A 26,772-nucleotide genomic window follows, 5' to 3' on the forward strand; every position below is an offset into this window, starting at 1 on the left:
GTCTATTTGGGTAATTTTGAGGTATTTCAAACTTGAGACTGATGTTTTCCAGCTTTGGAAAACTTTCAAGTCCACACCATCTCATTTGAAATTCAAAGTTGTTGTTTCTCATTTCAAATATTACTAAGTGCTGTATCTTATTCTTATCCTGTTTCAAGCACATTCAAATTCTATGTGTCAACACAAATTGTGTCAAAAGGGCCTTTCTCTAAATGTATTTCCTTTAAAGATAGAAAGCGTTACAAACTGAACTTCTCCGTCCTGATTTCATATCATTTAAATTCTGCCTCCACGTTTAGTCTAATTATAATAATTGAACAGCTGCTAATTGACATCTGCTCTTAGTAACCATCACTGTACCTAGGTTAAAGCTATTGTACTGTATTGTATGTTCCGGTAGACACCCATTGAGTTATGTTATAAAGCATATTTTAATTACTGTTTGGATAAATGTGCAAATGTTTATTCTTTCAGGAGTTGTTCAAAGTTTCTGTACATACCCCAGAAACAAGGAGGAAAAAGTATCAGTAATAATTATGTCTCCAAAAGATTTCTTCTATAATCTGCTTCTTTTCAGTGTATGCAATATAACACCATTGTCTCTCCTGAAATGATTTTTCCAACTTGTCCTCTACAATTTTGAAATCGGCATCTAATAACCTTCACAAATTATGCTCACTTCCATGCCATTTAAATAAAAGGAATCGTTTATTTCAATTTAAGGCAATCCAATAGAAACCATATTACATCAAACATTCAACATAGAATATCGTAGCATAAAAGAGATAAAAGTCATTGCCATGCAAATAAAAAGAGCTATGAATGGAAAAAGAAAATGAGATAGGTAAAATCATGCTGGGTGATTGTAAGAAATTTAGGTAAGTAGATGATATTTTGATCTGGGCAATAGACTGCATTGTTCAACAGCCTTACTTCATGTCTTCAAAAGATTGCCTAAAAAAAAAAAATGTCATTGTTTCCATTACAACTCAGAGCTATTCTATGGGGCTGAGATTCAGTACTTGTGCCCACCTAAAAAGCTGATTTTTATGTCAGATAACTTTCTCTCGCTAGCATTGCATCTTTACTCAATGGAGCACCAATTTGCACGATGTAGGTTTTCTTGCTCTTCCACTCACACAAGTGAAGACAAGACTGTTCTGACATGCTTCACCATGCTTTTACAAAGATGCAGTATAGGGAACTGCAGAGTAAATAATATCTACCAGTTACTTTTACTGATGTCAGTAATGCACAGATAGAAGACCGGGTACAACCAGCATGCACAGACATTCTGCTCATTCAGTATTTGGGCCACAATATTTCCCACTGTTTCCTTTGGAAGCTTTTCATTCTGAAAAAGGACAGGGAGGGCGAGAGAAATGTCTGTATAGCGCTAAGATAAAGAAATTAATTTCTTTTGAGGGTTGGAAGACCATATAGCTGTGCAAGTTATATTTCTGGGATATAATTCACAGCCAAAAGCAAAGTGAAAAATAGAACTCTCATTCACTGTAAATAGTTCAGGATTTCTCCCTGAGTTTATGTCATTCAGCATATGGGCTAGATAGTTTTGCGTAATAATTCCAGCCTCGGTCCAAGAATTTCTAGCTGAAGTTAATTTCACCAACTAGTTGGGGGTCAACAGAGGATCAGGACTGAGCAGACTGTCAGTCATTATCAGCTGCCTAAATCCAGCAATTTTCAGTAAGCACCAAAAGAACCCCACTACTGAACTCTGGGAAAAAATTTTTTTTAAAAAAATGTTGACTAGTTTATGGATAAGACAACCACTAGCACATAATGGGTTTTATAAAGATAAGTGGCCAAGTAAAACCACTTAGACAGCCATAAACTGGATCCAACATAGCCGAAATGGCAAGAAAGGACACTGCATGTCTTTTCTCCTAATTCTGTATCACATCTCTATTGGGGAATAACGTAATCAATAAAGGCATCTTTGATCCACAGATAGGGACTTCTTCTTTCATTCCAATCCCTGGGTTAATCTGCCTTGTGCCAATTTACTTGATGGTTATATTACCTGAAAGACATCATGTAATAATTAGGACACCAGGCTTCTACAGAAGTTTGTGATATCCTGTTGTTATTCCTATTTACAGTGGAACTTGTCTTATTTCAGGTACATGAGATATTTTAAACAGAGGAACTTCTGGACCACAACTGTCATGGACCAACTGGTTCATATGATCTCACATGTTGTTAAGTGTGTAAACTCCTTTGTCCCTCAGATCAGTGAAGCAAAAAGAAAAAAAATTACAGCTCCCACCATTCTTTCAGTGGCCCTCATGACCCAGTAGAGCAAGAGGGCCCAAATCCTTGAATTTTCATTTACATTGGGGCCAAAATAGATACCTTAAATCTTGATGATTATAGCACCCATTGCATTATTCCTTATATTCCCTGAATCTTCTCCCAGAATAGGTCCTGGATCCACCCATTTTGGAAGTATGTGCTGTGCAAAGACCAACATGGCTGATGGCTAATGGAAGATGCACACTCTTGCCATACTAATTGGAGGAGCTGAATGATGTTCCAGTATATAGAATCTGAGAATCCCTAAGATGTTAACGTACCTTTTGATCAACCCTAAACAAATTAATTGTAGGACAAGAAAGTGTCTTGCAACTTGTATCATGTTTTTTTTACCACTCTAAAGGAGACAGCTGGGCATAATTGCTCAGCTCCTGCTTAATACTTCTTTCACTCTCCCTACAATTGAGCAAAAATACCAGCCAGCTGCAATGCAAATCTTATTAACAGATCAGAAAGATTCAAAGAGTGAGTTCTCTGAAGTGGACCTTCTTTGAACTTCTACAAAGCAGTCAGTTAAAAGGAGGTGGTGGTGGAATATTTGAGATGCTCCAAATAATTAAGCAAAGTAGTACATCCTTTGCGAAGTGAGAATCAACATTTACTTCAGCATAATTTTTCTTTTAATTGGCCTATATAATCAATATACTCAAATCCTCAGAAACTTCCATTCTTGCACTTAACCCTGAGAAGGAACATTGCATAATCTTTGATGTCATTTCTGACCTCTGCCGTTCACCTTCCTACTTTCTGGGAACAATTTAGATATCATCATTGGAGAGGGAACTGTTCCCTAGCTAGTTCTGCTATGGAAAGAGAACCCCAACTACCAGAGTGGTTGTATAATTGGATCATAATAGCAATGCAAAAATTGGGTCTGGAAAGCTGGAAGGAGTCTTAAGATGGGCAAGCAATTATGAGTAAGAGGAAGTTTACCTGCTGCCACTGAAGGACATTATTCATGAGCGGGATCCAAATAGGCTTTCCATCTGGTCTTAGTGAAAGGATTGGGCTAAGCATAATGGGGCTCATGGGGTCTCCATCAGTGCAGGTTTTCAAGCAAAGATTGGACAGCCATTTATCAGGGATGTGAGAGGATTTCTGCCCTAAGGCAGGTGGTTGAAGATCTCCATGATCCCTTCAAACTCTATGATTTTAGTTTCCTCCAGAAAAGAATGAACTGCTGAGAAATTGTTGGGAAATTATGAAATTTGGACAGTTTCATGTTTTCATGTGGCAGCTCTACATTTGCTCTGAATGAGTAGACTGTTATTAATGTTTTATATTGCTAACCTGATAGGCAAAACTGCAATAAGGTATTTAAACAAATCAAGCTCAGTTTTAATTTTCTTCTCTGATGTTCCAAATACATCATTAATGCCCCACACAGAAATGTCAGATATCAAAGTCAAGAGAGAAATTGGTTTCCAGGTAGATACTGGAAACCGCAGCTTTAGAAAAATTAAAAAAGAGACTTAAGGGAGGCATTAAGACATACTAATAAACAATCCAAGCTTGCACAAATATTGCCAAAGCAGTTTTACAAACAATAAAGGGAATTGGGCAAGCTAGGGATGGGGTTTAGTACAAGAAATAGTAGCAGCACCAACATGACATCAAACAGATATTCAATCACAATATTTAGCCTGCCAAGTCAATCCAGAAGTTGAGCTGTTACAAAGGAAAGACAGAAGGCCTAATGTGGCAGGCAGATGATACACAGGCTATAAAAAATTCCAATAATTCAAAACTTCTTGAAGCTGGAAGGAGGAAGGGAAATGGGTGCTTGGAAGATTTATGGAAATCCATCACACGTACCATAAGCAAAATAAATCATGTAACTTCCAGAAGACACACTAGACTCCATCTTGTTTATTTTGCTGAAAGGAAATGAGGACATTTACCTATGTTTGAGTGTGTCCTTTTTAAAAAATACCCCTCCCATTTTTGCTGTTTCCCAAATGGAAATGTCTGTGAGTTAAACACATTTTTGTGCTAACATTTCAGCATAAACAGTTCTCAATATGAACTTTTTGGAAAGAGAACACATTGTGGATTTTCTCACTCTGGTGTGGATACTGCCTGGATCTCTGGCCCCAGAAAACAGATAAACAGACCCCGAAGAGTGACTGGGTGTTTCGATGCCTCTCTCTCTCTAAAATCACTCTTTTCTTTGCCCGATCTTCAGATTTCGGTCTGAAGGGTGTGGCTTGAGGGAGAGTAAGGAGGTGGAGCTGGATTAGGCTTGATGCCACGCCCCTTCATGTAGGAGATGAACTGATCTGGAATCTCAGCCAGCACGTCCTTAGCCAGCCGTGCCATACTCAAGACGTGGTTTCCCGTGCGGTCAATGTAATCACGGAATGGTACAAACTGAGAGAGAGAGATATCAACATTTAGACAGCATCACAAAGTAATGTAAAAGGTAACCATGTATTTAAATACTCCAGCTACTTATTGTGCTCAAACTTCCCAGCTGAAATACTTCAATAGAGACAGAAATTTGTTAAGAGAATTCACTAATCTTAGATAAATTTTAAAAAGGCTATGCTACATCATAGCCAAGGCCTTAATATCCCCATAATTATTAAATTATCTTTAAAATACTAGACTGGGAAATAACATCTTAGGGGGCTAGTCAGGAATGGGGAGTTAATTATACTAGTTTGATAAGGGTATTTTTTACTGCTGCCCATGTCTATAACAATAATCCTTGAATAAGCATCCCCCATGTCATGCTTGCAAATTCAAAATTTGCTACAGTTTCAGAAGGTTATCTTTGTTTAATTCCTCTTTGAGTGTAAATAAAAATTAGGAGTACAAGAACTACTTTATACCACAACAAATCTTTGTCTATTAACTCTCCACTGTTCCATGTAGACAACTTTTATATCATGTATTAAGTTTGGAGATTTCTCTATGTAAACACGTACTCTCCCAATGAGACCTTATTCTGAGAGTTGTTTCCTTTCCATAGTGATCCAAAACTAGAATGTTTCCATGTCCATTAGACTGAGTAGGCTGTGGAAAAGAAAACTATTTATCCAGGGCTTGACACATTTTGTTCAGGGAATTTGCAAGGTGGCTATTGTTGCTCACACATAATCTGAGATTTGAATATTCTAAAAATGTTAGGAAAAAACCTCACTGAGAAATGACCTGGCTTTCAAGATTGGAGATTCATCTTTGCAGCAAGCCTTACAATTCCATATTGGCTAGTGAATGTGCACAATAAAGCTTCATTGCTCTCTTCTAAATACCTGAACAATATCCCGCTCAGCAGTCCTTCCACGAGATGTGATCCGAACGTCATCTCCATCCAATTCCACCATTGCTGTCCATTGGAGGAAGGGGAAATGAATGTTTATCAAATATTAAACATCCAATGGGAACAAGACAGTGAAGAGCCAAAAGCTCCAAAAATTTGCTTGTGCCACAAACAACTAATTGATTAATGATGTTTTTTTTTTAAATAAAAAATAGCATTACTCTTTTCCTTCAAAGAGTTGAACTGGAATCATATACTGAATATTCTCTTTGCATGTTGCAACTTGCTTTCTTAATGAACCAATCAATGTGAGGCCCCATTCTTCTCCACAAAGTATAATTAAGTCATTACACTTTTACCTGTTGAATTGCGTTATTCAGATTTTCAGCAAATAATAGTTCTTGCACAGAAGACTATCAATAGGAGGCTTAAAAGTTGTTAATTGGAAGCTCAAGAAAATACATGACAGATTTTAACAGCTGCTCTGCAGAGCCTTAAATGCTATATATACTTTATTTCACAAATCATATTTCATTAAAAGAAGCTAAGATGTCTGTTCTAATCCTTAATCACAGAAATGTATATCTACTAATTGTTCTAATTTCTTTAGATACTTTTATTTTCAATATCCGTATCCAAAGTATTGGGTGACAAGAATTTAAGACACGTGTTGTTGCACATTACATACATTACAGAGGTAAAATATATTTCTAGATCCCAAAAGATCTTCCCGAAAGATCTGATCATGAAATAAACTGTTTAAAGAGATGGCAATATAATCCATTGCTCTAATCTATGTATTGGTTTATTTAAGTAAGGTTTGTCTTAATATATTATTGTGTTTATATTCCATCTTTTCTCTGGGAGCTAAAGATTATACATGGGAAACTCTCCTAGCCGGATTCTCACAGTAATAGTTCTGTAAAATAGTTAGGCTGACCAAGAAAGAAACTGGCCTAAAGACATTCTGTGCTCACATGAACATATGAAGTTTAATCAAGTCTAATGTTGTATGAAACCAATTTCTGTCTTGCTATGTTTATGGGCATTGCAATGTTGATTGCCACTGCTACAGACATCTGCAGAGAGTCATGATGACATCATGTATGCCACAATGGCATCATGTAAGTGATGGAAAAGGCACAGCTTGTTCATTTGTGTAATGACATCATGAATGCACATGATATCACCTCCTCCCTAATGAATACCCATGGCTGTTGATTAAGTGCAGAACTGAATTTATATCAGCCTAGTATAGCCCTACTAGCTCTCAACAGAATAATATATATATTCTCATATATCATATATCATATCTGGAAACAAGGTAACACAACATAGATTCTTACCATCGAATTCAGCCTGTCCAACACCCACAATTATTATAGACATTGGAAGTTTGGCAGCCTGAGGACCATCAGGAAACAAGCAAGAATAGGGCAGGAAATGCAAAATGGAGATGGGAAGATAAAACAAAGAAAGAGCCTGAATTTAGAACAGATAACTATAAAATAATACGGAGAAAGCTGAATTAAATAAATCCAGAAGTCCACTTCCTCCCTTCATGCAGACAGAATAGCACAGTCAACTTGCTGGCTATACTCAATTCATTATAATGTCTTCACTGCTTGGCTCCACAGCCCTCTGTGCACGGAGGGCCAAATTTATTTATTTATTTATATTTATTTATTAAATTTACATGCCATTCATCTCACGATATGTAATTCATCTTACAGCAGGATAAAAAGATAATTCAAAATGACTAAAAATTAAGAAAAATTAAAGACTAAAAATCAAGAGGCGGAAGTCATTGCAAGAGTACAAAAAAAAATAAATAAAATAAATTCATAGTGATACTCTGTGTTTTCCAGTCTGCCGGAGCTTGTCCTTAACACACTGTCCTATTATCAAATTATCTAACTCCTTTCTCTTCCCCTTCAGCAATCAGTGACTGTTTTTGCTGTTAAGCGCAGAAGTGGCAATAATCAGGGCTCTTTGCTATAACAAATCTCTGGCAATGTTGAACAATGGACTGCAGCAACAATTTAATCAGGAGCACACTCATCACTCATCACCACTGGAATCAAAAGCAGAGCACATGGCAGCGTCCTAATGGCTGGAAACAGAAGGGCAATGTTGAGGGGGCGGGGGAGATTGTGCACAGAAGCAAATACTTGCATAACAAGAAGCTTTGTTTATTCATATGGCCTAGTTGATCTTCAAATCCCCTCTGGGAAACCTGAGTTCCAGGTTCATTGGAGCCCTGGGAAGAGTACTGTAGTTTCAGGCAAATGATTTTTCTTATTCCTTCCCGTTATTTCTGGGAAAAGCCTGTAGTGACCTCTTTCAGTTGCCCACACAGTATATTGAGGGCCACATTCTAAATGTGAGCAGGGCCAGGATACATTTGAGCTGGCTTGAAAAGAGTGCTTTAAACTTTTGCTTACACTCCCCACTTGGTACAGCCTCCTAAAACTGATCCAATCCCCAACCAAAATAAAAAAAAGGGGCTGCGAGTTTAGACCTTCTCCATGATGCAGTCCTCAGAAGGACTTTTCTTTTTTTCCCCCTCTTGCTATACGATTTGAGGCTGACTGCTCTTTATTTGCTTTGGCACCCCATGGATTAGACGAGGCTAAATATCTGGTAGAATAAAGTGTGGGGAATGTGTGGGCTTCCAGCCTTTGTTGAACAGCAGCCTCAGCTAGCACGGCCATAGAGGTGGATGTTGTAGCTGAGCATCATCTGAAGGGCTACAGATTTTCCCCTCCTGGTGAAAGGATTACCAAGACAATCATGCAATGCACTGAGCACTTTATGGCATGGTGAACAAATTAGTTAAAAGCTAATGCATTGAGTATGGACTTTGCTTGATGTCCATCCATTTTGGCTTGTAAACCGTGGCTTCATTCTTGTAGGTTGGCATTATGTACGAATGAAGCATATGAATTCTAAGTGGTGGCCTAAGAAGGATCTTGTTGCTTTTGTTAGAATAAGGAAAGAGAGAAGTTTGATCTCTTTGGGGCATGTGTGCAAAATGATATCCCATATAAGAAAAGGGAAAGGCTAGTTTTGTCAGAGTGACCCATTTTTCTCCTTCCTGTGGAAGCCACTGATTCCAAATCTGATTGTAAATGCTGTATTAAGAATGGGATGGAACCAAAACCCAGTTGCCTAGAGAAAAGAATATATACACAAAATTGGAAAGGGCCATTTAGTACACTGAGTCCAAGACTTGTTCAATACAAGGATTCCAAGGAAAGCATTCCCAAAAAATGCCTTTCCTGCCTCAGGGTTTCCCATATTTAGCAAAAAAGGCAGCGTCTATGATTCCAGTTAGGGAACATTCAATAGATTTACAATAGGGAAAACAGGAATATGCTGTGGCTGCAAGATTATACCACTTACTGTGGCTAGCAGTAAATTCCAGGTGCTCAGCTTATTAATGTGCTATGCTGCTGAACTGAAGCCATTTTTTCCCCACCAGGCACATATAAGAATATGTCTTGTTATTTGACCAAGCTGAAATCAGGCTGCTCCATTCCCCACGTGAGCTACTCACATTGACAATTGCTTCTTTTGTCTGAGCCATGTCTGATATCACACCATCCGTGATGATGAGCAAAATGAAATACTGGGAGCCATCCTGCACAGCCGAGGCATATCTGATTTGGGAGGAAATAATATTGAATGCAGGAAGATATAGGTTCCTAGTGGACTTCTGAATCCTGAACTGAACACAAACAGTGCAGTTAACTGCATCAAATTGTAATCTTACAAGCATTAGTAGAAATAATTTGTTTCTCAAGAAAGTGTCCATTGCACTTTTTCCTGTAACTGTACAAGTCAGGAAGGTCTGCAGGATTCTGGGTATATTATGAGAGGGATTTGCTTATGTTAAGTGTGATGGGTAGTGCGTATTCACTGGATGCTCATGATAGTTGAAGTTGAGGGATGGATATAAGGAAGGGAATGTTGTTTGCTTCCAGGATGATGCAGTGGGAAATAGACTAGGACTTTGATATGCAGCGGAAGAGTGGGGTGCAGATGGGATAGTATGTGAAATATTCACAGCGATGAGGAGTACTTGGATATAGTCAGATTGCAAGTGCCTTTGTGTGGAATTAAGTAGCAAAGACAAGCTTGGGCTGCTAATGTATTCAGACCATCTAAACACCAACCCTCTATTAATTCCTGGACGTTGTCTTGGGATTGGTGTTGGAGTTCACCAGATTCCATGGGTGATTTCCATCCTACATGCCCTGGGGGACAGTCCATCTTGCTTGTGTATACCAAGATAATCATGGGCTTGTCACACAAAAATGGGCCACAACAGGTATGGGTGGACATGTTTGACTTGGTCTTTGTTTAGGAGCAGATGAGATGTCATTTGAAAAGGAAGGACAATGATACCTGTCCTGGTCACAGTCAATTTTCTTGCCTATCAGACTGTATATCATGACATTGTGGACCTCCATATGGCCCAATGATTTTTTGAATGTAGGTTGATTTCTGATAAATGTATATGTGCATCTGTGACCACCTCCAATTCAGAGTTGTTCTGAATATGTTCTGTCACTTGGCTATGTTCCCTTCTACATTGCAATCCTAATAAATAAAACATGCAAATCAGTCAGTTTATGTGGTTTCTGGCTTGTAAAAACGAATGGTATGAATTTGTATGCCTGCTTTATGGCAAGAAGCTTTCAATGTCATGCTTTATAAAATACTTTATATTTGTATGGACCTACCCAGCCACATGGTTGACCACTGGTGCAAAGTTAGTTGGGCCATAGAGCTGCACAGTCTTGAGGCTCTGGTGATACGCTTCAAGGATTCCTTCTATTCCACTACAGTGAGGATTGTCACAGTTGCCATTCTGAAAACAGAGAAATGGGGACACAACTAAAGGCAATCTCCAGGCAGATGCTGCATCTTAACCATCTTCCTTTGGCTTTAATCCTTCCACTTGCCCTTAAACATCCCTTTCATCTAACAATGTGCCACAACAAAGATAAAAATGCTAGGCAGCAAGATGAATAACAGTTTTCTTTAAAGACCCAGTTATAAAATGTATGTAAAAAGACAGTCGAGCAGCTTGGCTTCCTTCTTAAAAGAAAGAGCATGTGACTGCTCAGGATTCTATTGAGACAGATTAGGAGCTTTATCTTTGTGGCTCTCTCCTGCAGCTTTGATCTATGACTGGGTGTATTTCTTGCAATACATATCTTATCTCTCTCCCTGCATGTTAGATCGCACCACATGCATGCATATTTGCTCATGGAATATGAGGAGGCAGAACTACTGCTAGCTATGTCTAAGTAATGCATGCATCTTAGATTTATCTTGAATGACTCCCTCCCTGTTGGAAGCAAAGATTAAGCAGATGCAACTGAAGCTGCCTCTCAGGGGTTTGAAGGGATAGCAATAGTAGTGAAGACATTTTTTTTGGGTTGAGGGTTCATCCAGATTTTACAGATACATCAACATTTAAAAAGGCGCCAGTTAACATTGCTTCTTTTCTTATTATAACCCTCAAGGCTTTAACTCAGGAGTGGGCAATCTCTGACTTCCAGATGCTGAACTGCAGTACTTAGCTGGGCCTGCTAAAAGATGTAGCGGGGAAGATCTGGAGGCCCATAGGCATTTTTGTAAGTAAATTCCAAGCTCCTTTAAAAGTCAGGCCATGGGCAAGGAAAGCAAGACTACCCAGTGCCAGCAAGCCAGCCTATTCATTTTATTCAGGAGCAAGGAGAAATAAACCGGGGCTTATTCCCTAGTCAGTGTGTATAGGATTGCAACTTAAAAGATTCCTTGATTCTGCTGTCAATGAGGCCAAGTCTCTGCCAACAGGATCATATGGCATTTTTGCTCTCTCCACAAAAGGCATCTCAGAATGTGACACATTGGACTCCTCTGTCTGGCACTTGATCTGATCTGAAACAAAGCGTCCCTCGGGAGCTGTTTTTTGAATGCTGGTGTGACTCAAAGGGAAGTGTCAGTACCAAGGGGAACTCATGAGACACACGCCCGTCGGGGGGAATCTTGGCTCCAAACCCAAGCGCTGGGAACATTTTATCACTGTCATAGTCCTGGATGATCTCCCCAACAGCCTTCAGTGCCATGGCGTATGCATTGAGCTGGTATGGATTCATGTAATGAAGGGAGGTAGATTGAGAAGGATTGCCTGCAGAAAATGAGAGAGAGAGAGAGAAAGAGGAAGAATCCAAAGGAGGAAGAAGGAGAAGGAACAGCAGTGAATTCATTGTCTGGGAGCCAGCTGCATTGATGAAGTTTGCTTAACGTCAACAAAAAAAAAAAACCCTTATCTGGAGTGCTGTAACTGGGAACCTCTCCCTGAGGAGCTTCACCTGATGCTACTACATTATCTTTCAGAGCTGGCAATCATGACATTTTCATCCTCTCAAGCACTTCAGTGGTTGGTATTTTAAGTACTGAAAGCATATTTTAAATACAGAAAATGGAATTTGCATTGCTGTTTGAATTAGTATTGAATCTGTTGTTAAGTTGTATTGCTCTACCCTGCTTGTCCTACTGATTTCAACATTATGCAGGGCCAAATGCTCTAAACAATTAAAACACATCAGGCAAATTACACACCTTATATACTTGAATTGTCATACACTCTCTACAGTAATCTGCCATTATTTTCAGAGTTGCCTTAGGACACTACCAAATAAAATCTATACAGCACAGTCAATCATTTTTATATTGCTAACTTTCTATGGCAAGGGGAAAAAAAGATAGTAGAAGCACAGGAAGATATATAAGGCCTAGAAGTTAGAAAAGGTAGAAATTGTCATTACTGTACAGGTAGTCCTCGCCTTACAACAGTTCATTTAGTGACTGTTCAAAGTTACATCACTGAAAAAAGTGACTTATGACCATTTTTCAAACAACCATTGCAGCATCCCCATGGTCACTTGATCAAAATTCAGACAGTTGGTAACTGGCTCATATTTACGACGGTTGTAGTGTCGTAAGAGGGTCATGTGATCCCCTTCTGCAACCTTCTGACAAAGTCAGTGGAGAAGCCAGATTCACTTAACAACCGTCTTACTAACTTGTCCACTGCAGTGATTCACTTAACAACTGTGGCAAGAAAGGGTAGTAAAACTCACTTAAAGTCTCACTTAGCAACATAAATTTGGGGGTCCGTTGTAGTTGTAAGTCGAGGACTACCTTGTATCTAATGAACATCTAATGAAATTTCATGAAAGAGACAGCAGGTGGCATAATAAGTCTTATCTTGCTATATTGAAATATTCTTGGATCTGCTTAAGAATTCAGCGATCTTATCTACAAGTACAAGCAGACGTGCGTTGTGTGCATGTACAAAAGAGAGCATTCACTTGTTTATGCAGCTAAAATAAGGAAAGTTCTTGGCAATGATTTTGCAAGGCACATATTCACATCTTTTACATTTGTATATAAATCACTAGTCTTGCTCACCTCTTCTAGTTTTGTCCCTGAACCCAGTTCATAAAAATCAGTACAACAGGAGAGACCACACTCCTGTCAAAAATGAACTGAGCCTGATTTTTAAAGCATAAAGTGATGAGAGTAGCTAATTTTGCCCTTTTCTTTATTATCTCACCACACTTTTCCAGGGTTCCTAACTGAAGCTCACTTCCAGCATGAAATATTTTGCTTTCTTATTTGATACTTAATTTGGTGCCTTTACAGGGCAGGCAAAGCAATCTGACCTTATGTTACAAAGCTCATAATTAAAGAAGAATCAGCTTCAGAAGTTTCCATGGGTTTAGAAGAGGTATGCAAGATTGGATCACTCCCTTGAGAGGAGAGAGACAACATCAATATATTCTATAACCCCTTAGATAGCTTTTCTGAGGTCACCTTAGGTTATGATCTAATGAATGGTAGCTTCCTGGGAAAAGCTACCATTGAACATAATAGGCACTTTTATGCAATATGCTTAGGCTTAAGATTTAATGACTTTAATAAAAGTATAATGATCCAATTTTATTTTTAAACACTAGTAAATTGTATAAGCAAATAACACACTAAATACATAACACACTAAAAACAATGAAGAAATCAAAACTTACCATTGGAAGCTGTGAAATCAATGGCCACTGTGAAATTGATCTGTGTCCTGGAGGGAAAAAAAATTACAATATCATCATTTAGGCTGTAATTGTACAAGCTACAATTGTAAATTATTTAGTAAATTATTTAGCCTTTGAGAAAAATGAAATCCAGAGTTGTTGGAAACTACGTCCTCAACTCTCCTTCTAGGTAAAGGTTCCCCTTGCATATATGTGCTAGTCATTCCCGACTCTAGGGGGCGGTCCTCATCTCCGTTTCAAAGCCAAAGAGCCAGCGCTGTCCGAAGATGCCTCCATGGTCATGTGGCCGGCATGACTAAACATCAAAGGCGCAAGGAATGCTGTTACCTTCCCACCAAAGGCGGTCCCTATTTTTCTACTTGCATTTTTTTCATGCTTTCGAACTGCTAGGTTGGCAGAAGCTGAGACAAGTAATGGGAGCTCACCCCCTTACGCGGCACTAAGTATTCAAACTGCTGAACTGCCGACCTTTCAACTGACAAGCTCAATGTCTTAGCCACTGAGCCACCGCATCACATACTTCCCTTCTAGTATTATCTTTATTCCAATAATTGTGTTTATACTAATTAATTAGAATAGTAAACTAAGAGACAAAAAGGACAAGCATAAAAATGGACAGAGGGACGCATAACTAAAACAGAATACCAGCAAATAGCCCTAATCTGCAAGGACAGGAGATTAGGAAAATCTGAGCTAAAGCTCAGAATCAACTAAGACTTGAAACAAATGCCAAAAATAATAATAAAAGTTTCTTTCAATGTGTAAAAGACAAGAAAAAAGTCAAGGAAACAATCGGTCCACCAATGAGAGAAGATGGCAAGGAGGTGAAGGAGAAAACAGAACTGCTTAATTAATTCTCTGCATCTGTTTTTACACAAAAGGAAAAAACAGACCAACCTATCAAAAGCAGGACAATAGAAGATAGACTAGGAATACAAGTCCAAACAGGAAAGAGTTCTGAAGGAGCTGACAAATGTGATCTTGGAACCACTGGACCAAATCATTCAAAGCTCCTGGAATGCTTGGAAAAAGTCAGAGGACTGGAAAACAGCTGATGTGGTTCCAATCTTCAAAAGGAAAAAAATGGATCCAAGAAACTACAGGCCAACCAGTCTGACACTGATACCTAGGAAAATCCTGGAAAAGTTAATAAAACAAAGGGTCTGTGAACACCTAGAAATGAGCAAAGCTATTACTAAAAGCCAACATAGGTTTTTTAAAAAAAGATCATGCCAGACAAACTTAATTGCCTTCTTAGATAATGCGACTAAATTAGTGGATAAGGGAAGTTTAGCGGACATTGTTTATTTAGACTTCAGTAAAGCATTTGACAAAGTAGACCACAGTCTAAGATAGAACAATGCGGGATAGATAATACCATCACCAAAAGGATTTGCAATTGGCTGGTCACCCACATTCAGCTCACAGTCCTCAATGAAATTTGAGTGCTCATAGTCCTCAATTATATGTAAATGGAGGGAAACATGCAATGGGATACCACAGGGTTCTGTCTTAGGCCCAGTTCTCTTCAACATATTCATAAATGATTTAGCTGAGGGGATAAAAGGGGAATTCATCAAATTTGCGGACAATACCAAGCTCGGAGGAATAGTCAACACTTTAGAAGATAAGATTCAAGATACAGAGGGATCTAACAGACTGGAACACTGGGCCCTCTCCAAGAAAATGCAAATCAGTGGTGAGAAAAGTAAGGCAAGTAAGGTAAGAAAAACTAAATGCAGAGGTGTAGAATAGGTGGTATCTGGCTCAACAGCAGTAACTCTAAGTGCCCTAGATGACAACCATTTATGTATGAGCTAGCAGTGTACCATAGCTGCTTTAAAGCCAATGCAGTCTTAGGCTGCATCAACAGAGGGATAATATCAAGAGCATGTGAAGTGATAGTTCCACTTAATACTGCACTAGTAAGATCACACTTGGAATACTGCATCCAGTTCTGGTCACTCTGATACAAAAAAATGTTGAGGCTCTAGAAAGAATGCAGAAAAGAGCAATAAAAATGATTAGGGATCTAGAGGCTAAGCTTTACTATGAATGGTTGCGGGATCTAAATACAGTATGTCTAGTCTAGCAAAGAGAAGAACTATGGGTGACATGATAGCAGTCTTCCACTATTTGAGGGGATGTCACAGAGAAGAGGAAGTCGCCATATTCCCCAAAGCACCTGAGAATAGGACAAGAAGTAGCGGATGGAGACTTATAAATGAAGATCCAACCTAGAATTGAGAAATTTTCTGACAGCAAGAACAATTAATCAGTGGAATGGCTTGCCACCAGAAGTTGTGGGAGCTCCATCACCTGAGAGTTTCAAGAAGAGACTGGACAACCATCATCTGGAATGGTATAGATCTCCTGCTTGAGCAGAAGATTGGACTAGAAGATCTCCAAAGTCCCTTCCAACTTGGTTATTTTTATTCTATTCTATTCTATTCTATTCTATTCTATTCTATTCTATTCTATTCTATTCTATTCTATTCTATTCTATTCTATTCTATTCTATTCTATTCTATTCTATTCTATTCTATTCTATTCTATTCTATGACCTTCTCAGAGTTTTGCCCCAAAGAGAAGAAAGAAGGGAGGCTTTCTCAATGGTTGCCCTCATTCTGTAAAATAAGCAACCTCCTGAGGTGGGCTTGACTCTATTCTTCTGGTATTCAGGAAGACATTGGAAGACATCTCTAAAAGACATTTAACGTCTATGTTGCAATATTTTCAGGATCAGACTCAATAAAGATAATAGAAGTTAAAGATTTAAATATATTTCTCTTTAATCATAATAGGCATTCTATATTCGCTGAATATTCAAGATAGAAGCAAGGAAAATGGGGAGGATGGCTCCTTTTATATACAAGGGGTGGAGCCAGGAATGGGAGTGGTAAATTATGAATACATTAAAGTCCAAGGAATAAGTTAACTCCTGATGTTCCATATATACATTATTTACACATTAGAGAATAAGGCATTTACATCTGACAAATCCCCCTCTAAATGCCGGTTCGTTATACAACACCAGTTACATTCAGATTCAGGACAATATAATACATATAATTTAGAAGTTAAATATTTGTGTTGTTTAGAAGGTAAGGGTTTTGTTAATATGTCAGCTAATTGTTCAGAAGTATCACAATGTATTGCTTTGATGAATCCGTCTTGAGATAGTTGTCTCACGTGCTTAAATTTTATATCAATATGCCTGGACCTTTGTCCAATTGCATCGGATCTAGATATTTCAATGGCCGCTTTATTGTCTTCATGCATAATAAATGGTAAAGTAGGTTTCTTCCAAACATCTGTGATCAAATCATTGAACCATACAAGGTTATTTGCAGCTTTAGACAAGCAAACATATTCCGCTTCTGTGGTAGAAGTGGCTACCAGTTCTTGTTTACCAGTATACCAGTAAACTGGACAATCGTTCAATAGAAAAACATAACCAGAGGTACTCTTTCTGCATGATGTATCACCAGCCCAATCTGCATCAGCATAACAAGTAATTTTTGGTTCTTTGTCATTATTGGGTTCCAATATTAAACAAAAATCTAATGTACTTTTCAGATATCTTAAAATTCTTTTGACAGCTTCCCAATGATACAAGGTTGGTTTGCTAACATATCTTGACAATAAATTGAGAGGTAATGCAATATCTGGCCTAGTCCAATTAGATATATACAGGAGTGAACCTATAACTGATCTGTAAAATGTGTTGTCTTTAAACTCAGGGGAAGATTCATCATTGTTTCTAAGAAAATCAGTTTGCATAGGTGTGTCACATGTTTTGGCATTATTTAAGTTACATTTGTTTAGGAGTTCAATGATTTTATCTTTCTGAGTAAGTTTGAATCCCCTTTTTGTTTTGTTAATTTGTACACCAAGGTATTTATTCACTCTACCTAGTGATTTCAATGAGAAGTGTTCGTTTAACTTATTTACAAAGATTTCCCTGCTCTCTTTATGCTTTCCAATATATAAAATATCATCCACATAAATTAATACAAATTCAATATGATCATTACTCTTTTTTACAAAGAAACAGTTATCAGCAGTGGTGGCGTTGAAATCCATGGTCTTTAGTACTTTTACCAAACAATCGTACCATCTTTTGCCAGATTGCTTCAATCCGTACAGACTCTTATTTAATAACCAAATTTCGTTCTTATTAGTGTATTGACTGTGTGGTGCTCTTACATATATTTCCTTATCTAATTTCGCATGTAAGTATGCAGTCTGTATGTCATATTGAAACACGTCTAGATTGAGTGCAGATGCTACTACAAGAGCTGTTTTGACACTCTCTGTTCTCACTGTGGGTGAATATGTGTCAGTATAGTCTTCTGGATATTTTTGTGCATAACCTTGTGCAACTAGTCTGGCCTTGTATAAGGTATTACCTCCTTCTAAATTCTTAATTTTATAAATCCACCTGGTACCTATAATTGTTTTATCCTTAGGTGCGATCGCAGGTGTGAATACATTTAATCCTTGTAAACTTTCCATTTCTTTTTCCATAGCTAGTTCCCATTTTTCTCTTTCTTCACGGGGAAGTTTCAATACTTCCTCATATGTATTAGGTGTTATTTGTTCTCCATCCATATGCATAATATAATCTTTGTATTTATTTGGTATTTGGTTTCTATTATTTCTAATATTTCTTTCAGGTTTGCTATGGTTATCATGCAAATATCTGGCTTCCTTTTTTGTTAATGTGTCTGTCTTTATTTTATGCTGACTATTTGTCCAAGTTTTGGTTTTGTTCTTACTTTTGTTAATATTTTGATTTTCTGTTGTTCCTTCCTCGCAAGATATATTATCTTTGCTTTTATTAGGAAAAATTTCATTAAGGTGCAACTTAGACCAATTGGCCTGTTCATGAAACACAGCTGTTCTGGATACTATAAATTTGTTATTATTATCGATGAATCTGTACCCTTTGGTTCCAGTTTCGTATCCCATGAATCTTAATCTCCTGGATACGTTTTCTCCCTTTCTCCTCAATTGTTTAGGTATGTGCACGTCTGCAGTAACTCCAAATATGTGCATGTGTGCTAATTTAGGTTTTCTATTGTACATCACCTCATATGGTGTCTTATTCACAATACTGGACCATGTTCTATTTTGAGTGTAATTTGAATAATGTAAGGCTTCTGACCAAAATTGTTTGCCTAAACCAGCATCCTCTAATGTGCATCTAATCATGGTTTGTAGTGTGGAGTTCTTTCTCTCTGCAATCCCATTTTGAAATGCAGAAAATGGATTGGACGTGAAATGTAGCATCCCTCTATCCTTTAACCATTGGGAGAATTCTTTAGACATGAATTCACATCCCCTATCTGTCATAATTTGTTTTATTCTGATATTATGTTGTGTTTCTATGCGTTTGTAGAATTCCTTAAATTTCTGAAAGGTTTCATCCTTGTGCTTTAATGTGTAAACAAAACCATAGCGACTGTAATCATCCACTATTGTTAGGAAGTAACGTTTTCTATAGGTAATTGATGGAGTTAATGGACCAACTAAGTCCATATGTACCAAATCAAAAATATTGTTAGTTGATCTGTTAGATTTTTTTGGTCTGGGACTGGTTTTTAGTTTGGTGGATTTACATACTGAGCATTCTAAATAATTTTCACAATTTTTTATTTTTACACCTTCTGCGTGTTCAGTCATTTTTTGTACTACAGGAAAGCTTGCATGTCCTAACTTCCTATGTAAGATGTGAGCACACTCATCATGAATTGGTTTACCTATTTTTGGTTTCTTCTCATTGTGTGTATTTTTGTTATCATGAGTTATTTTACATTCATCATTGTCACTGTTACTGACATTTTCATCATCTGCTTCAATACAATCTTCCATATTTGAATCAATGTTATGTAACCATCTTTCTTTGGTTATCAGATAGGGTAGACCCCCTTTTATCATCACAGTGCCTACATTTGTTTTGTTCTTTTCTATAGTTGCTTTCCCCTTTGAGAAAACTATATTGATGTCAGATTCTCTGCTTAGTTTTATAGCACTTAGTATGTTGTGAGGTATTTCTGGGATTAATAATACCCCCTCTATTTTCCCTAAACCAGGCAAGGTCACATTTCCTCTGCCTAATACTTGAACCTTTTCTTGATTAGCTACCTTTATCACAAACTTATCTTCTGTAAATGAAGATAATATACTTTTGTTGTTAGTGGTGTGATTTGTTGCACCAGAATCAATAAGCCAATTATTGTTCTCATCTTGTTGTGTTTTGGTGCTGTCTTGTTTATTTAGCCCATTTAGTGACCCAGATTTTCTCTCTTTTGAATTTTCTCTACCCCCTCTACTTTCTCTGTAGTTTGGTGGACTTCTATATTTGTGTCTATCTGTGGAAGATTGTCTGTAATTGTATTTGCTCCTATATTCTGGCCTATGTCTCTCCCTTGGGACTTTGGGACAGTCTCTTCTACTGTGTTCCCTGGATCCACAATTGTGGCATCTAAAGGCCTCATTATATTTATCTTGAAAGACTACTTTCCTAAAAGATTTGTGTTCTGTTTGGTTACTGGAACGATTTTTTCTTGAATTGTCTTCTGCTATCAATTTGTTAGATAGACTTTCTATTGATAAATATCCCAAATTAATGGTATCTAAGTGTGACATAAAGCTATCCCATGATGGATCAAGTGAATTGATAATAACACTTTTCATAGTTTGATCTGAAATCACTTCCCCCCTCAATTGCAGCTCAGCTCTTATTTTGTTTAGATTTATCAAATGTTCACTTATAGAAACCCCTGGTTTCACTCTAGAAGAAAAGAAATCCTTAGACATTCTTGTGGTTGTGGCTACGCTATCGCTGTGAAATAGATTAAACATGCATTGAATTATTTCTGATACAGTTAGGTTTGGTTTGATGCTATGATACATTGCAGGAGACACGCTAGAAATTATTATGAAAAATGCTCTATGATGTAAACAGTCTATTTTTAAAGTCCAAGGTCTTCTTGGAGGACTAGTTATAAAGAATAGTAAATTTTCTTTCATAAAAATAACCTGAAGCTGTTGGTACCACTCTTGTAAATTAATGCCATCAACTCTAAGTTTTGGGAAGTCACTGGGTAAGTTCCCCACATTATTTTGTCCATTACTTACAACCTGAGGCAGTCCGTGGTCTCTCAAGTGCAGGAAATTACAGAACGGCATTGGGATGCTTGTAACGAGTCTGCGCGGTTCTCTGGCCAGTTCAAGTCTTTCGGGGCCGTCTACGTAGTTTTGCACATGCGCGTTGCTCATTTCTTCTTTGGCGCCGTTGTGGAAGGTTCTCTCCATTTCAGCTCTCTCGATCCGCTCCTCTTCAGATGAGTCGGTCTCTGGCTCGGTTTTTGGGGCTTTGGTGATGGCGACGGTTCTTCTCTTTCTCTTGTGTGCGCTGGCACTCGATTCTGTCTGCGGTGTAGGACGGAATCGGCATGGCTCTCTGGGCTCGGGTGTCGTCGTTTTCGAAGTCAGGATGGGAGCGTGCAGGTCTTGAGTTGTCGGTTTGATTTCTTGCTTCTTCGTTGATGTCTTAGAAATTTTCAATCTTGGCCCAAAAGCAGCAAAAAGTGTTTTCATTGCTGACTTTACTTGAGACTTTGTTAAATCGTCTTCACTTTCTGATTTTGGTTCATCTGAAGAGTTTGAGACTTCTTTTTCACTTTCTTCGTCTGATAGCGTTTTTCGCGCCAGAAATTTTGAACTGAGCGTTTTGATTGGCTCTGCTTCACTCTCTTTTGAAGTTCGTTGAAACCAAGATGGCTGCCATTCAAAATTTCGCGCGGGGTCACATCTTTTCTTTTTTACAACTATTTTCTCAGTAGTCATTTCACTCACAGTTTTTTGATCTTTGGGTTTTTCTTTAATGATGTTTTTCTCTCTCGCTGCTCCGCTGTTCCTCAGCATCTCCTGGAGGTCCGCGATGAGGCTTTCATCATTCTTTTGGCTTTTTAGTATTTTTAATATCTCTGACCTGAGTTCGTTATTTTCTATCTCGATTTCTTCCTGGTCGTTATTTTCACTCATCAGTTCTTCTTCTTCAGTGGTGTATTCTTCGGATTCTCTCGAAATCGCATTAGTGGATTCGTTGATCATCTCTTGATCAGTTTCTATTTCTTTGCTGTAGGCCCTGGTGTTGGGCCTATCTTTCTTGGACATTTTTAATTACTTATTGAGTCAATTAACCATCCTCTGCTACCAGCTTGTTGCAATATTTTCAGGATCAGACTCAATAAAGATAATAGAAGTTAAAGATTTAAATATATTTCTCTTTAATCATAATAGGCATTCTATATTCGCTGAATATTCAAGATAGAAGCAAGGAAAATGGGGAGGATGGCTCCTTTTATATACAAGGGGTGGAGCCAGGAATGGGAGTGGTAAATTATGAATACATTAAAGTCCAAGGAATAAGTTAACTCCTGATGTTCCATATATACATTATTTACACATTAGAGAATAAGGCATTTACATCTGACAGTCTACCTATGTTTGTTTGGTGGCCTTCAGTACATTTAAAATGATTTTATGATTTAAATGGAAATGTTGACGGGTTTTTCTGGCAGCCTTTCGTATAATAAATATATAAATCCCGCAAACTAGTGGTCTAAAATGCTAGGAAATGAAATAAAGTGAAGACGTGTTTCATTGCTTCTAGTACCAAATACTAATAACTACTGGTATATAATAACTATGTAATAATAACTCTTTGTGTGTCCCCTGCCCCCCGTGGGGTCCTATGAATCAGCACAATTCCCAGTTCCAGAGCCTATCTAGGTAGACAAGGAATACAGGTTTAAAGGACAGTGTGCATTAGTGCTATTAAAATGGATGATTGAAAAAAGCTGTCTGCAGACATTTCTCTGGCAGCCTTCTCAGATGAGATTCCAAATCTCTCATCTCCCACCCTCCACCAAAAGCAATTGCTCCCATGACAGGTCTTTCCTTCAAATGTCATACAAGCCTTCAACGAAAGAATGCAGCTGTCAGTAGGAGATAACAATTTAAAATGCCGGGTGGAAAGGCAGAGACCAGGTTGAAGGGAAAGGCTTCTTTGTTTTGCTGCAATGGAAATACATCTGAATTAGATATAGCACTGGCCAGGGACGTACTTTTAACTCTAGAAAAGAGCACTAAGATGTAACTATCTGTGGCTATGCAAAACTGAGATCCCCATAGTTCCACTTCTTCAGTTGGTAGCGTTTGAATTTTCCTAAAGCCACGTGGGAAGGCCTAAGGACACTCCCCATTTGTGTTTATTTTCATATTACCTCTGAGCCTGGAATATGAGGCAAATCCAATAACTAATAAAAGAAATCTGTAAAATGTAAAATCAAAAGTTATAAAAAAACCCCAAAAACTCCTGCATACACAGCAAATTGGTCTCCAGGCCTTAAACACTAGCTTTTCACCCATCTTACTGAGTTCAGAACAAATATCATAATAATGAATTATGGTTGATCACACAGCCAAATGATCAGACTGAATTTGGCATTTTTATTCATCTATTGAGTCCTTCAAATCCTGGGATAAGCAGATGTTGTTGTCTGATGGTGTTAAATGTATCATTGCAAGATGTAAGCTGCTCCAAGTACAGCTGTCTTCTGCAATTGACCGATGATGATTTTGTCAATGCTGATGATGTTTATGTTGTGCTCCAGTCATTTTGGGATTGCATCCAGAAACCTATCATTATTGGTACTATTTTTACAATGACACTGGAACTGCTGGCCAGAAACGGTCTGCATTCTGGTGGCTCAAACCCGGCTCCGTGAGATGGAGTGAGTGCCTGTCACTCGATCCCTAGCTCTTGCCCACTTAGCAGTTCAAAAGCATGGACTACTACAAGTAGATACCATTTTGGTGAAGAAAAAAAAAAACCTAGCTGTGGTTTGTGTATGTGGAGAGTGAAAGCTGGTGCTGGACCTGGCTGGATGTGAGACATCACAACATGAGTCGAATCGAGTCCAGTCGAGTCGAATCGAATCGAGTCGAGTCGAGACCAGCGAAGAAGCCCAGAAGAGCCAGCAACCTGAACACCGCTAGTTAACTAGTATAAAGTAAACTGGTATGACCCTGCAGTACACCAAGGATAGGTGCATAAGCGCTGAACAGAATGAGCTAGCAATTTAGGCTGTCAGGACTGCATTGTGTCTAGCATGTGTAGATTTCCCTGACACTGTATGTCATACACTAAATAAATTCATTCTTTTGTCACCGTCATTCTACTTCTATTTGCAGGACTATGTATTTTGTAATTTCCCCTCCCCCGTTATTATTTAATTATTAATAACTATTCAGGATGATGCTTGAAGCAGGATAGTAAGAAATCATCAGACAAGCTTGGCAGAGGAGCTCTGCTGGGAAGCTGGCTTGACTTTTACAGAGAAAGAAAACAGATGGTCAAGGAAAGGAAGGAATAATTAGTAAGATGTTAAACTAAGTAGCTTTCTCCGGAGTTGAGAGGATCTTAAGGAAAAATTGGTCAATGAGAGGACTGAATGAGAGGAAACACACTGAATTACTAATGTGAAAAAGGTAACAGGATAATGAGTTTCAAGAAAAAGAAGAATATAACAATCTTACCAATATATTTCAGAGAATGTGTGCTAGTTACCATAAATCATTCAAGGTCCTCTTTAATATTGAATAAATCTAAGAAATCTCTTTACCTTTTAATGAATCTACCTCTTTCAGGATTCCTTTTGAGAAATTAATGGGTTAACAATCCATGTTGGTTGTTAAGTGCTCTGAATGTGCTTGGATTGATTTCTAGACTCCAGTGCCTCTCAAAACCCACAAACTGAGCTCTGATGGATTCTTCAGTGATTGGATATTTGCATATGGAGAATGCCGGATTTTTATGGGCCAAGAATGACTGGTAGATCCATCAGCTAAAATACTCTTGGCTGCAAACAATGAGCCTGCTGCCCAACATCTAAACAAAAGCCAGCTCTCAGCAATATATAAAAAATAACAACAACAAAGCAGTAGCAAAGGGTGGAAATATCCTTCAGACTTGGGGAACTGTAAGGGTGGCAGAAATTCAGAACACCTAGGCACACACCACTTGAAAAGTAGAGGATTGCAGAACAGCCCGATCAAGACTTTGCTTCCAGGTGATCATGAAATCATGACTGTTGTTATTTAGGAAAGGGAGCATTTTTAATATGAGTCCCCACAATGCAACATTATCCTTCACATTGCCAGATGCATTACTAATCCAGGTGCATTACGATAAAATAAAAAACGGTTAGCATTTTAACTAAACTATCTATTTGTACAGGTAGTCCTTGACTTACAACACTTTCATATAGTGACCTTTCAAAGTTACAACGGCATTGAAAAAAGTGACTCATGACTGTTTTTCACACAACCGTTGCAGCATCCCCATGGTCACACGATCAAAATTCAGATGCTTGGCAACTGGTTCATATTTGTGAGAGTTGCAGTATCCTGGGGTCACGTCAGGGGTGCAATGCTCCCGGTTCAGACCGGATCGCCTGATCCGGTAGCAATGGAGGCGGGTGGTTTGGAGAACCGGTAGCAAAAATCCCTGCCCCCCTCCACCCTATGCCCAGCTGAGCCGCACAATCATCAGAGGCTTTTTTTTTTTATTTTTAAAAGCATTTTTTCTACAACCTCTTCAGCCGAAAAAATGCTTTTAAAAGTAAAAAAAAAAAAAAGCCTCTGATGATCGCGTGGCTAAGCTGGGATCGTCAAATGCTTTTAAAAGCCTCTGACGATCCAAGCCGAGTTGCCTGATTGGCAGAGGCTTTTAAAAGAAAAAAAAGCCTCTGCTGATCAGGCAACTCAGCTGGGATCATCAGAGCCTCTTGAAAGCATTTTTTAACATTTTTTGTAGAAAAAATGGTTTTAAAAGTAAAAAAAAAAAAAAAGTCCACGCCCACCCAGTCATATTACCACCCCCAAGCCACCGCCCACAGAACTGGTAGTAACAAATTTTAGATTTCACCACTCGGTCACTTGATTTACCTTTTGTGACCTTCTGACAAGTAAAGTCAATGGGGAATCTGGATTCACTTAACAACCATCTTACTAACTTAACAAATGCAATGATTCACTTAACAACTGTGGCAAGAAAAGCTGTAAAATGGGGCTAAACTCCCTTAACAAATGTTTCACGTAGCAACATAACTTTTGGGCTCAATTATGGTTGTAACTCAAGGATTACCTGTACTTTTAAGTGTGACTAAATAAGTTAGTGATCCTTCAAGCATAGCACATCTCCAAGTTTTGCAAAACCAGTTCTCAACACCAAAATGTGCACCCTAGGGAAGACCATCTATTAAATGTATTTGTTAGGAAAAGTCGCGGTGTTGTAAATGGATGGGAAAACTGATGCCTGGGAAACTTGAACAAAAGAGACATTTGATTAACTATATGATAAATTACATGGACTGAATATAAAGAGATTTTTCTTGCGAGAACTGGCTGTGATGACTCATCACAGGCAAAAGGGATTCTGCCTGAGGCAAAAGTGTATCAGCAAAACAAAATCTCTCCAAGGTGTTTGAGCTTCTTTCTTCAAAATGACTTTGGACTTTTAAGAGGCTTTTCTTCATCCCCCCCTCCCCTTGCAGCTTGCAAGAGAAATAGGAAGTAATAAAGCTATATTATGTAAGATGAACACAGAAAATAGTAATAACTAAGCCTCTCCTAATTTACCTTATTTTTATTTTTTTTAACCCGTCTTCAATCTTTTATTAGCTTATGCTTTAAGATTCTCCCCCAAATGCTTGCTTTATCTAAGGTAAGTTGTTATTCTTAGGTCTAATAAATTAGGCACTGGACCAAAAGCTCTGTATTACACCCTCTTACATTGTCCCAAATATAAAGAGATTCTCTTGCTTTTGTTTTGTTTGCATATTTTGACATTAATTTTATATCTGGAAGCCCAGTAACACCAGACTAAAAAGCCCTTTTAGCAGGCATTCTCTATGCATGGCAAAAATTAGATCCAACTCTGTATATTTTCAGCAGCTTTTTTTTTTTATGTTCTTGTGTAACAGA

General features: G+C 38.1%; 1 protein-coding gene across 2 annotated transcripts in view; it reads right to left on the minus strand.

Moving 5' to 3' along the window:
- Positions 1 to 4,518: 4,518 nt before the first annotated feature.
- The window catches only part of LOC139314136 (copine-5), a 130,280-nt gene continuing 108,026 nt past the window's right edge, over positions 4,519 to 26,772 (minus strand). For both annotated transcript variants that reach the window (XM_070939669.1, XM_070939670.1), the window contains 7 exons: positions 13,690 to 13,736; positions 11,605 to 11,786; positions 10,351 to 10,478; positions 9,162 to 9,264; positions 6,949 to 7,006; positions 5,595 to 5,668; positions 4,519 to 4,707 (listed from right to left, as the gene is read on the minus strand). In XM_070939669.1, coding sequence (XP_070795770.1) covers positions 4,519 to 4,707; positions 5,595 to 5,668; positions 6,949 to 7,006; positions 9,162 to 9,264; positions 10,351 to 10,478; positions 11,605 to 11,786; positions 13,690 to 13,736 — 781 coding nt within the window. The remainder of the gene's footprint in view (positions 4,708 to 5,594; positions 5,669 to 6,948; positions 7,007 to 9,161; positions 9,265 to 10,350; positions 10,479 to 11,604; positions 11,787 to 13,689; positions 13,737 to 26,772) is intronic.

This window comes from Pituophis catenifer, unplaced genomic scaffold (assembly GCF_029215685.1).
Source record: "Pituophis catenifer annectens isolate HBS135680 unplaced genomic scaffold, rPitCat1.0.hap2 SCAF_3, whole genome shotgun sequence".
Lineage (NCBI taxonomy): Eukaryota > Metazoa > Chordata > Lepidosauria > Squamata > Colubridae > Pituophis > Pituophis catenifer.